We start from the raw sequence: 12,437 nt of genomic DNA, 5'->3' as shown, positions 1-12,437 counted from the left end.
AAACTTAAGGTCACCGGTAAAATTTTTCTAACATTATTAGGGTGCAAAAATAAGGCTACCTTTTAGATTGCACTAAAAGACAAAGTAATAAAATCGTACAATATCGCTTGAAATGACCTAAAATGTAGGTTTTTACCCCTTTACGATACATCTAATACGATACGATACAATCTTAAAACCGATTCATACTGTTGGAATGAGTTATCCCACATCAACAACTTGAAAATGATGTGCACTTTATAAGTTATTGGAATCTTTCTTCACATTATCATATGGTTTTAAATGGTATATATCTCTTTGGTTTGTTTATGAAGTGTGTGCACCTCGTGTCTTTTCCGATAATTGCTGGCATTCCCAATAAATCCGACCTAATTTAACGCATACAACTATTGATAAACACAAATACTCATTTAAGGTAATTTCATAATATACAATTCTAAAATATTGAGTCCCTCTACAAAAATAGATAAATAGAATTCGTAGCTAATTAAAATTGAACTAAAAACACACAAGTGTATTTACAATATTTTACACTTACATCCCAAATTTTCCTTTGCCAATTTCCAACAAAAGAGAAAATAATAGGGATAAACTAAAAAAAATAAAAATAAAAGAGTGGATTTGTAAACTGACCCACACGAAAACTTGCACAATCATAGAAGTGGAATTTCCCAAATACTTTCTTTCTCCTCAATTGGCAGCCATCGACATCCCATCCTCCCGAGTTTTATCTCGTCTTAATCGAAGCATGTATAATCGTAGCCCTCAAATGGCGTTTTTCTCGGCCTACTTTATCCTAAAAAACTAAAAAAATGGAAAAAAAAAAAAAGAGAGAAAGAAAACTGTTGATTCTATCTCTTACCATCAATCTTCCCATTCATCTGAATCTTCAGGTACTTTATTCAAATCAGGTTTTTCATCAACAAATCCAGTATTGTTTCCAGCATCTTCGGGTTCGAATTTAGGTTCGGATACCTTACCATTAGTAGTATTAGTATTTGTATTAGTGGTCGGCGGCGGCTGAAAAGTAGTTTGAAGCGCATCAACCCTAGCACCAACTTCAATGGCCTTCTTCCGAATAGAAGCAGCAGAAAGATCACTTAATCGACAGTCACCGATGAGTAAATCCGGAAAATTAAGGCGAGCGGACGGACCACGAAGATAGTAGACGGCCGTATCATACGCCCGAGCAGCAGCAACAGGGGTTGAATAAGAACCTAACCAAATCCTAGAGCGTTTATTCGGCTCTCGAATCTCCGCAACCCATTTTCCCCATTTTCTCATCCTAATCCCTTTGTACGGCTTCTCTGCTCTATCTCTCTTCTTCGTTGATCCTCTTTCCATGCTCAGATTCCTTGATGGAATTTGCTATTGTTTTTTTGTCTTGTGGAAATTGAATTAGGGGAATTGGGATTTCTGGGAAAGAGAGAGAAAAAAGAAGGATTAGAGTATGGTTTATGGGGTTTGTTTGTGAATTGGGACTGGAGGAGAAAATAAATTTAGGTTTAGTTTTTTTATATTATATACCTAAAAGCTAAGAGGTGGTTATTGTTTTTCTAAGGAGAGAGAAATATTTAAAATTAATTAGTTTGGGTATAAGACATAAAAAAATATATAAGTGAATGATAAAATTAATTGATCAAAAATTTAAGATGAAGGATAATAAATATGTTGATAAAATTAAAAAATAAAAATAAAATTAGAATTATTCTTCTGAAAGACTATTTTTCGGTGAAATAAGCTTAAAAAAAGAAGCTCATTAGGTTATTCAGTCCATATATGAACTGTCTCATAGTGAAATTGTCTTACACAAGAATTTACGATGAAACTATTCTCAAAAATATATAAAATTAATAGAATAAACTAAAATGAAAAATACAGGTCAATCTCATCACGAGAGTATCTTGCGACTCGTTATGTTTTCTTTTATGTGTTTTTCATCCGGTTATTTTAAGTAGACGGTCTCATTGATCGTAATCTCTCTATGACTTTCTATGTGGTCCAGCATTTTACAAAATTTCCTCAATAGATTCTAATTAAATTTTATAAGCGACTAGATTTTAACTATAAATTTTATGAGCGAGATATAATATCTAGATAATTTGAATAATAATAATAAGATATCACCGACATGGGTGAAGTAGGAATAAGGATAGATATAAATTGTGGGATATTAATGGATGGCATGTCCACAAAAAGGAAGAGTTTGATTAGGTTTTTAGCAAGTCTTTTTCCTGACTTCAAATTGTGTATTATGGACTACCTGCTCATAAACTTATCTATTTTTCTTGCAACTTGCCTTAAAAGGCTGCGTTTGATTTCCTTTTTTATTTATAAATAATATTTTATCTGTTTTTTTTAATTTGTTGGGGAAAAAAATTTAATAATAAATTTAAAAGAAAGGATAAGATTTTACTAGAGTGAGATAAATATAATATAGAGATTATAATTTAGAAGATAGGAGTAAATTTTTAATTTTTGAAAGGTCAAATTTAATATTAATGTTAAACAAATATCTGAATTGTGTTTTTGTGCAGTCACGGGCGTGGTGGGTCATGGGTGTCCTTTGTTTGCCATGTTGATTATGGATGGTGGGTGGGAATTTTGCAATTATTCTTTGTTTTAATCCATTTTCTTAATTATGAGGTTTTTTTTTTTTTTTTAATTAGTGTAAATACATAAGTAGTACTTTCTTCGTTTTATTTTATTTGTCTATTTTAGAAAAGCAAAATTAATTTGGTTTTTGAAGTACCGGTTTATGATAAAATATATTCATTTGAGCTATGTTAAATTTGTTTTGATGCAAAGTTTTTTAATATATAATTTTTATAATTTTTTATGATGCGTACTTAAAAGATATTAAGGCTCAAAATTTTCTTTGAAAAGTGTGAAGAAAAAAATATACTTCTAAATAAAAAGGAACGAAGAGAGTGGTAGATCTTATATACTTCTAAATTTAGAGGTGTTGATCCGTTGATTGGATCGATTACGAGCTATGTCTTTCAAGTCGATTTCAATCGAATCTTATATTTATATTAATTTTTTACATAATTATAAACCATGCTCTATTTTAAAGGTCCAATTGAGTTGCTTGTCAAAAAGAAAGATCATCAAAGGAGTAATTTGTAAGAGGTCTTAGCTATAAGTTGATTACTATTTATTGTTTCCACTATATAGCTATAATATAGTTTCACGAATTTTAGCTATAAAAAAAGGGTAGGAAAATTATTTTTAAAAAAAAAAGGAGATTATATATTATTAAGGTGAATGATTAACGATGTTTTATAAAGTTTTTTGCTTCTTTTAATTGGTTTTCGTTTTTACTCATTTCTTATTTTACTATCTTCTTTATGTCTCTTTAAGATCGTTAATAATCTTAATATATTGTAAGAGAAAATGTAGCAATTTTAAAGAGTACGAGACTATATAGTGTGTTATGTTGTAATATATATAGTATGATGTGTCTAAGAGGCGGAACAAGGTAGGTCGGTGGCTGGTTCCTCGATGGATAATAAATAGATTTTTTTTTTCTTTGGACTGATAATAGATAGATAAATATTGCTATATTACGGTATATAATATATTTTATCATTTGTCTTTTAAGTATTATTATATTTAATACTTAGTTTGCTATCCTTCAGTTTATCTATTAAGAGTTTGCAACATTGCTACAAACATATATCATGCTTCATCTCATCTTCACAATTTTTTTGTTTACTAAAACAAGTAAAATAACTTTTGATGAATTCAATAGCAATGTGATCTTAAATTAAAACAATTGTTGACTATAAGATTTAATTTAAGAATATGCATAAAACATGTTTAAAAGTACAATGGGAAAGGTAATTCATCACTCTTCTATAAGGATCATGGGTCAGATACTCATATTTGGGTTAGGTTATGCTAGATACAGATTCAGATTTTAATTTTTTTTATATTGGGCCCATATCCAGACTTATATTTATAGGGTCTAAAAAATTTAGATCCGGACTCAGACCCTTAGCATCTGTTGGTTCTAGGGTCTGGATTTGAGTCCAAAAATAATTTTTTCTGAATTTTTTTAAAAATATATTATACAATTTTCGACCTTTCGTATAAATTTATTTAAACATTTCGACTAACAAGGATCTTCTAATACTTTATACTAATTAACAATAAATATATGAAATTCCAACGTTCAAGTTCTTATAAAGAAATATTTATAAAGTCTTTTAACTTTTAAAGTATAGATACAATGATCACATATCAAATTACTCGAACCAACAAAGTTCAAAAGCCCGTAATATTCAGAATTATAACAAATAAGTCAAACAATCAAATACATATGATAGCTAATATATAATTTTTAAAAAAATATGAAAATGAGTCTATGGATCGAATCTAAGTCTCTAACATGTGGAATTGGACCCGAACTCAAACCCTAAGGTCATGAATCCAGATCCGACCAGAATCTATAGGACCCAAAAATAAGTAGATCCAAACCCTTAAATTAAGGTCGAATCTAGACCCTTAGGGCCCGAGATATGCCCATCCCCTTCTAGTCTTCTACACCAACATCATACGTTGTAGCTTGTACTCTACATGATATATACTCCTTTCTATTTACTACTCCTATTTGATGTTTACACGTTTACCATTGCAATATTTAATCTTAAATATATTATTGTGTTTAGATAAATATTATAAAATGTTAATGTTAATAGAATTTATATCGAAACGAATTAAACAAGATTTCATTTAACTGTGTTTTAACCTATAAATAAAGAATAAAATATAATTTAAAAATCATTGATCTATAATATTTAAAAAAATCAAATAATACAATAATACTAAATACTTTTTAAATTTTTTTTTAAAGAATACTTTTTACAAAAAAAATTAAGGGATGGTCATGGCCCACTTTTGCGACACCCTCCTTCCGCCTATGCCAAATAGCAAATTATACTTTATAGTATTACAAATTCACCGAGCTAAAGTATAGCTACTTAATAACAATTTCTTGCTAATACTCCATATATTTACAACCAAATTAGGGTTAAAATCCAATAATTATGATGTTTAAAATTAAAAAAAATAAAAATTTCTTTAATTTTTTCGGTAAGTGATAAGAAATCAAATCTCTAAACTAAAGTACATTAACAATGTTAAAACATCAACATTATATTTGGATAAAAACTTTAAAACCATCAAAAAGAAAATGAAGGGATAGAAAGGAAAGGGAGACAAGGGAAGTAACTCTTATTCGTTTAGGAGGAAAGAGAAGGAAAAGAAAGGGAAATGAGAACTTCCCTTCATATTTTTTCAACTCTGAACAGATTAATATCTTAACAAAAAAAATCTATTCAATCCCTCCAAATTTCTCCCCTCCAAATCTCTTCCCTCCTATTTTATTATTACAAGAGATCACTCATCCCTCCAATACCTTTCCTTAATCCCTTCTTTTTCCTTCATTTTCTTCCATCCAAACACACCCTCCACACGAGTATTTTCTCCTTTCATCAACCAAACTACAAAGGTATACCATACTCTCTCTTCATTGCAAGAGCTTTTTTTCGTTTGCTGGACCAAACTCAAGTAAAACAAGGACGACGATTATTCTTTACAAGTACCATTTTCCATCCTGTAGCTAACACAAGAGATTTTAACTTTGCCACATATAGCTCATGGACACAAAATCTTGAGAATAAATTATGAATCCTATATTTCAAAAGAAAGTATAGTTTTACAATAGGAGATCTTTCAAACGTTTCCACCACCCAAGTTTGATTCAACTTCGAGCTACTTGTGCTTTCTTTGCTTCCCCATCCTTGATTTAGCATATCTGACTTCAGTTAAGCAGACAATACGCGGAGAAATAAAATACGTCAAAACACTTGTGAGTTGTGAATATATATGAACAATCAAGAGCAAAGACAGAATAAAATCGGGAACAAAAGGATACTCCAATCGCAAGCCTTCACCATGTGGAGATGAGACTAAAACCGTGCCTTGCAGTTGATTCAAAGCCTCGGTTGAACAGGCAGTATCCTGTGGCAAATGAACTTACCCCAGTAAGATACAGGCTTTGAGCAACAAGACGCCTTCTACAGCAGCAATGTACATAGGGCGTAAAACATTATTTCCTACCAATCATGACTATAGGAGGCCAATAAACTACTAAAGACGACCTTATTTTTGAGAAGGAGCCAAGCCTAAGGCAGCAAATAAAACATACAGGTCTGCCAAGTAACAAGAATTTTCTGAACTCGAGGGCTGTAACAGCTATATTCTAAACCCTAGAATTATTCCAGTTCAGCACTTAATCATGAAAACAAACACCTCATGTAGACGCATATTATTTGCATATTTGTACTACTAACCGACAGATAAGATAAGCATAACTTGGTACAAATACAATGCCTTTATAGCCACCACATACAGTAATACCAGAATACAACCAGTAAATAAGGGAAAGTACAAACAAAACAGAAAATATAAGTACCCGGAAGTCAACAAATGCAACAGGAGGCCCATATGTGCTTTGAATCTTCAGCTTTAAGAATCCTCGACATCTGTAAGTGATTTGCAAGCACATATTTACAATCTTGCTTAAACAACAGAAATAACACTAAAAAGAAAGGCAGGGAGAAGAAGCATACTATACAATACAGACCTTAAAAAAACTTCTGTTAGCTCTTTCTCTGAACAATTAGGGGCTAACTTTGCTACAAAAAGTGTCGGACATGGAGGGTTCTCTTGTGAAGCATGAGAAGCTGAACTGTGACTCTGCACAACCAAAAAAGAAACAATGTCAGAACTTTCAGACAGCTTGGGGAAAAATTTAATCAAATTAAACAAAAAAAAAAGAACAAGAGCTTTTGAATAAGGACAAAGGCAAAAAAACACAAAGGCGTGAAGGATGAAATCACATTTCAGGTGACACACATCAAGTATATAAATCAGAAATCCTCTCAAGCTTAAACAACACATCAACAATGTTATTGAAGTATGAAATCATAACGTGATCTCTAAGACACACTTCTCATTCATCAATAATGTTGGAACAGGTTTCACCAGTTCTGATGCATCCAGAACTAGTGATCTATTTAGCTACAGGTTTTCTGACCAAAAGTACATTTCGTACCTTATATTTATGACGACGCATCTTTATTTATGTAAGGTGTTTTTTCAAAAGATATTTTTTTAAGAGGCACCTTTCGGCCAGAATTCTGGCCAAGAAGATAATATAACGGCAATTCACTTTCATTTTCTCACCTCTTTATGGATGAATCAACCAATATGGGGATGATTATATGGTGTACGGTAAGTCATGGTAAAGTCAGCAACAACAAGGATCCTTCCTCTTTGTATTATATCTTTCTCTTGATAACCTCAAAGTCTCTCTTACTCTCCTCTCACATCAACCCTATCATCAAATGCACTATGACATCCTTGCAAGCTTCAAAATGGTTTTTGTATTTTGTTTCTACTCTGGTATTTTGGTCAACATGTTAAGACCAATTTTGTTTCGACATTTGTTAATTTCTTGATTTTATTTACCAATTAAGATATTATCAATTGACGGGTCAAATTCTGCTTTTTGTTTCTTTATCACTCGTATCCTTCTTCGCCCTATTATAGTAGGTACTTATACAATCATCCTTTCGGCAGCAAAAAAGTTGTCTTGGGCTTGGCCTTACATTTTTTCTTTTTTTTTAAGGAACTATAAGAGAAATAATGTTGGTTATACACTTATACCTAATTTATTACTGCTATATGAATGTTGTGGTCATCAATTGGATATTAAAGGTGAAAATGTGGGAGTATTACCTAATTTGAATTTTATACCGTGCTTGAAAAAAAGAGATCTCGTCTTTGCTCCACATACTTTCCAAGTACGTGTTTGCAAAAGAGATTGGAATCAAACTAATAGAAGAATACAAGAACTTAAGAACAAGAGTTTCAGCCATGGATGCTAATGGATAGGTCTGATGCATCGAAAGGAAGGACCAAAAAAGATGATGACAATTGCAAAGATGAGGGAGGAAAACAGCCAACGACTACAATTAAAAGGTATGACAAGAACTTTGATTTACTTCAGAATATGTAGACAGCTTAATAATTATTCTGAACACCAGGTTCATGTTTGTCCTCTCATTTTTGGATGTATAAAAAGGTATTACTTTATATAGTTTTTGAATAATTTATTATTTTAAATTGTTTTTGTATCGATTAATATCATTAATTATTTATTGTTTTTCATATTCATATTTGAGTAAAAAATAAAAAAGGGAAAAGGAGTGAACGAGTGGTTTAACTAATTCATGAAACCACCGCGCCTCTGAACCGGTCAACAAGTTCTGGTCCCCTAGGATTTAAGTAAACAATACCAAAACCGATATCTACCAGTACTGATACGACTCAAGTTCTCTTGTGTTAAAATTGGAATTGATAGTGGTTATGATTGTAGAGCCAAGAAACGAACAAGAATCGGAACCGATAGTGGCCATGACTGTAGAGCCAAGAAACGAACTAGCAAATGAAAAATCCCCTATCTAAAGAATTTATCTTAAAATGGAAGCATAAATAGATATGGTTTCTTGCCCAACCTATATCATAGAAGTATTGTATAGAGTATTACAAGCATCATCTAAGTAACTATAAAAGTATTACAAGTGGAATCCTAGGGAGTTGGGAGTTGTGACCCAACTCAATACACTTCCAAGACTTGGTTTTGCATGTTCTTTTTTGCTTGTTTGGTTGAAGAAAAAAGACGAAAAACGTCATGACTCGTGAATTTCAGAAGTTCAAGTTATGTCTAGCCAAACATCTCAAAAAGAACTTGTGTTTCTTAAATGCACTTTTCTAGAAATAGTTTCTACATAATCTGGGAAGTCCCTACCTATGTAACTTGGACTCATATACTGATATAGGATACTGTTAGGTGTCCAAGTGTCGGATATATCTATATATTCACATTTACGCCTAAAATGAAGTGTCTAAGTGTCGGATACTGACATGTGAAGCAAAATGAAGAGTCCGAGTAACGTAGATTCCTACTATAGCAAATACAATGTAACTATTCAGTTTGTACCTTCTCCTCTAATCATGGAGAAATTCCAACATAAGAATTTGAGCCCATCGAGTAAGTGAAGAATTATTGTCGTAGGTTCTTCCAATATTTTAGTTCCCCGCTTCGGACAAAAAGAAAAAGCGATAGTTGGTTAAGAAGCACGAGTCAAAGGGTGAATTGCTTAACTAAGCTCCCGACCCCAAGTTCTTATTCAGCTTTCCCCTTCTGACATCCTCATCTTCCAATTTCCATACATATACTAGGCACTAATTAACAAGCTTTCTATGATTTGAAATTTGGATGTATGATCATCATCGAAAATAATCATATTATTCCAAGAACCCAACGTCCATACAGCATCCTAATGCTAGGTGGCTTCCTTTTAGGGTTTGGGAAAAACTATCTTCTATACTTCTGAAACAAATCCTCCATCACCATAAATTCACATAATAGAAAGAAACATTAAAAACATTGCCATTGTAAATTGGATAAAGTATCTATTATCTAACATGGCAAGCAAATTTTGAAAAACTAAAATACAATTAAAAATAACAATATCCCCTCATTTCTCTACACCATTACCAATCACCGGCACCAGCCATGAACACGGGACCACATTGTTTTTTACGCAACAAGCTATGCGGAATTTTCTCTTAAGTGCTTTTCAAAATCTTTTATGCTCAATAAGTACACATGAGCTCACTGACCAAGAATAACCCAGAGTTTATGAAAGTTTTGTTGCTTGATTCACAAGTGAGAACTTTCCATATATCAAAAAATTTTGATGATTGATTGTGTTGAACCTCAAAATTGTTTTGATGACCTAAATTCCTTTTTATTCAAATGACTCGGATGAAAAATTTTTCCCTAAAATTCACATCTAAAGCATCAACAAATAAGACTTACAGATTTAGAAATATTCCGTTCACTGATGCCTCTGCTATTATAGCTCCAATGACTACATGCAAAAATATGTAAAAAATGTCAGACAATCAAAGAATCAAAAGTTCACCCAACAACAATAATCAAGACACTCAAGATATTAAATAATTTAAGAAATTTTAAATTTCCTAATTAAGAGAGATTACAAAGACAAGCAACGCAAATGTATTAAGACAGAACTGTTTGGATCCAAGAGAGATGTGCAGTAGTGCAAATGACCTTTGTGCAGATGGATAACCAATCGTGTTGTAAGCAGAATTACCCATTCCAGGAATGTGAACGCTGCCAGAACCTGCTAGTGCCCAAATGTGAAAAACATGTGCAAAGTGAGTTTGAAGATGGTAGTGCCCTCAGGTGACTATCTTGTATTGTGTAAAGACAAACAGGAATTGTGAAATAAAAATACAAAAAAAGTAGCAGAAACGACTTTGTACAAATATAATTCTCCTTCAAACATAGATGCCAGACTCAGTGCAATTAGTTTAATATCAAGGGACCTGTCCACTAACTCAAAGACCATTATGTAAGGACAGATAATTCACCCAAAGTGTTTCAAATAACCATCTTACCTAACTCAATACTGCCTCTTGAAAAAGCAGGAGATCCCTTATGCTTTTTATCAAAAGTCGGCCCTTCATCATCTAATCAACAAACCAAACAATCAACATTATTTCATTCAAGCAGTTTACCAAAAACAGAATATTCTCCATCAGAAGGTAGAAGCCAAATATCGGGCAAACGAAAAAAAAAAACAATAGGGTGTTAACCATCACCAACCTGCCCTCTGACGTTTCGATCGTGAATTAGACTTTGCAAGATCAATGTATAAGGTTGAGCCTTTTTCTAGATCGAACACCATGCCCTAACACAAGCAATAAGAAAATGGGCTCTCAAATTGACAATAGTTTACTCGACGAAAGTAATCAATTGCAATTCGCATATTACTAAAAATGATATCTAATGTCTACACATGCATTCACAATGGTACCATCTTTCTTCACGGTTTCACATTGGATTTCTTAAATTATGTTAGTTCTCAATAGATTTTGCTGGTGATAATTGTTGTTCTTCAATCTGTAGTATATTCTAGGAAAGAACATTGCTCAACTAAATGACTTATGAATTATGATTTACTAATTCGAGCTGCAGAGACGATGACATACGAAAAGCAGTAAAGCACTTATCTTTCTGTATCAAGAAACGTTCTCCTCCAAGCTGATATATCGATCAAGAAGATCAAAAGAATACTTCTATGCACAATGTTTCAATCAGAAATGAAAACAATGGAGTAAACTTACATTCAATGCATGCATTGCAGTAACTGCAGAATGTTGATCTGAGAACACAGCAAAAGCAAATGGCTACAACCAGAAAAGAAATACGACTATGTCAAAGCTTACAACATGTATGGGAAAATGCATATCATTGCAGAATCATCAATGATGCAAGCATTGACAGATTAATTTGTCTCTTTTCTTGTTCCAATTGAATTATGCATTAATAAATTAATATTCCTGAGTATTATGAGATTAAGGAATTACATAAATATACTAGATGAAATAAAGAAAATTGTATGATATTCAAAAATTAGGGTTTATTCTCAAAAATTAACATCGAGAATTTAGATTTCTAGGACAAGCAATCATACAACAGTTGACTAAAATCAGAATGTAAATATCCTAATTCGAAATTACAAAAGAAATAAAAGAGAACCTGAGAATTTTTGGAAGGGGAGCGCAGATTAGAAGATAAATAACCATCAAAATCACGAAACAGATTGTAGATTTCGCGAGGTTTAACATCTTCAGGAAGTCCGGCGACAAAAAGGGTGCGAAGTTCATTTTCAAGAGACTGAGAGGGCGGTGGTGGTAGATGATGGCGAGAGAAAGAAGGAGGATGATGGTGAAGAGATGGCGGAGGAAAATGGTGAGATTGAGAATGATGCAGTGCAACTGGTGGGGGTGAAGGTTGCGAGGGAGGAGGGTGAAGGTATTGATGGTTGTAAATGGAGGGATGAATTTCGGATGGAGGAGGTGGAAGACCGTAGTAGGACGGAGTATCCTCCATTGTTGGGAAAAGAAAGCGGCGGGCAGAAATGAAAGGGGTGTAGTGAATTATACAGTATTACTCCCAAGTCCTATTGAATACTGAATAGCGATGGGCTAAGTACCGATACGAGAACCCTTTAGAATCTGTTGTTTATTTAGATTATCGGATGTTTGAATTTATATCTGGTGATTTTAGTCGATTTAAAATTTGATTTTTTTATTAGCTTTTACAAAATTGTAAATTTATTTTTAAGTCGGATCAAATTGATTTGCTTACAAGGTCGGGTAAATATCGAATCATCGAGTCTGTTTTAAACACCTTTGATCTAGACTATAGACATTGGCTACCAAGTACTCGTTTGTCTTGGTTATTTTGCTCTATTTGTTTTTGGTAG

The 12,437-nt window shown here is 32.6% G+C and overlaps 2 protein-coding genes across 4 annotated transcripts; both read right to left on the bottom strand.

The window, feature by feature from the left end:
• Window positions 1–389: 389 nt before the first annotated feature.
• LOC130820905 (ethylene-responsive transcription factor ERF010-like) lies at window positions 390–2,678 on the bottom strand. The gene has a single exon (XM_057686451.1). It carries the CDS (start codon window positions 1,342–1,344, stop codon window positions 865–867), a length of 480 nt encoding a protein of 159 aa, XP_057542434.1. The 5' UTR covers window positions 1,345–2,678; the 3' UTR covers window positions 390–864.
• A 2,584-nt stretch (window positions 2,679–5,262) lies between these two features.
• LOC130820904 (RNA-binding protein 1) lies at window positions 5,263–12,146 on the bottom strand. 3 transcript variants are annotated; one of them, XM_057686448.1, is made up of 10 exons: window positions 11,708–12,145; window positions 11,293–11,355; window positions 10,772–10,856; window positions 10,564–10,635; window positions 10,214–10,289; window positions 9,959–10,010; window positions 6,653–6,765; window positions 6,482–6,551; window positions 5,942–6,027; window positions 5,263–5,821 (listed from the first exon to the last, which is right to left on the bottom strand). In XM_057686448.1, the coding sequence occupies exons 1-10, from the start codon at window positions 12,059–12,061 to the stop codon at window positions 5,779–5,781; spliced, it is 1,014 nt and encodes a 337-aa protein (XP_057542431.1). In that variant the 5' UTR covers window positions 12,062–12,145; the 3' UTR covers window positions 5,263–5,778. The 3 variants fall into 3 exon arrangements, with proteins under 3 accessions (XP_057542431.1, XP_057542432.1, XP_057542433.1); XM_057686449.1 differs by having other exon boundaries at window positions 10,214–10,286; window positions 11,708–12,144; XM_057686450.1 differs by lacking the exon at window positions 11,293–11,355 and having other exon boundaries at window positions 11,708–12,146.
• Between the last annotated feature and the right edge of the window lie 291 nt (window positions 12,147–12,437).

The sequence above is a fragment of the Amaranthus tricolor genome, chromosome 8 (assembly GCF_026212465.1).
Source record: "Amaranthus tricolor cultivar Red isolate AtriRed21 chromosome 8, ASM2621246v1, whole genome shotgun sequence".
NCBI lineage: Eukaryota > Viridiplantae > Streptophyta > Magnoliopsida > Caryophyllales > Amaranthaceae > Amaranthus > Amaranthus tricolor.
Note: the sequence above shows the minus strand (reverse complement) of the source record. Positions and strands in the feature narration are given on the sequence as shown.

What these genes read in the sequence shown, in the direction of transcription:
- LOC130820905 (XM_057686451.1), bottom strand. Translation starts at nt 1,344, where the DNA reads ATGGAAAGAGGATCAACGAAGAAGAGAGATAGAGCAGAGAAGCCGTAC.
- LOC130820904 (XM_057686448.1), bottom strand. Translation starts at nt 12,061, where the DNA reads ATGGAGGATACTCCGTCCTACTACGGTCTTCCACCTCCTCCATCCGAA. An exon ending in ATCGAAACGTCAGAGGGCAG is followed by an intron (nt 10,636 to 10,771) that starts GTTGGTGATGGT and finishes TTTGTTGATTAG; the next exon opens with ATGATGAAGGGCCGACTTTT. An exon ending in TTGCATTTGTTGACTTCCGG is followed by an intron (nt 6,028 to 6,481) that starts GTACTTATATTT and finishes CATTTGCCACAG; the next exon opens with GATACTGCCTGTTCAACCGA.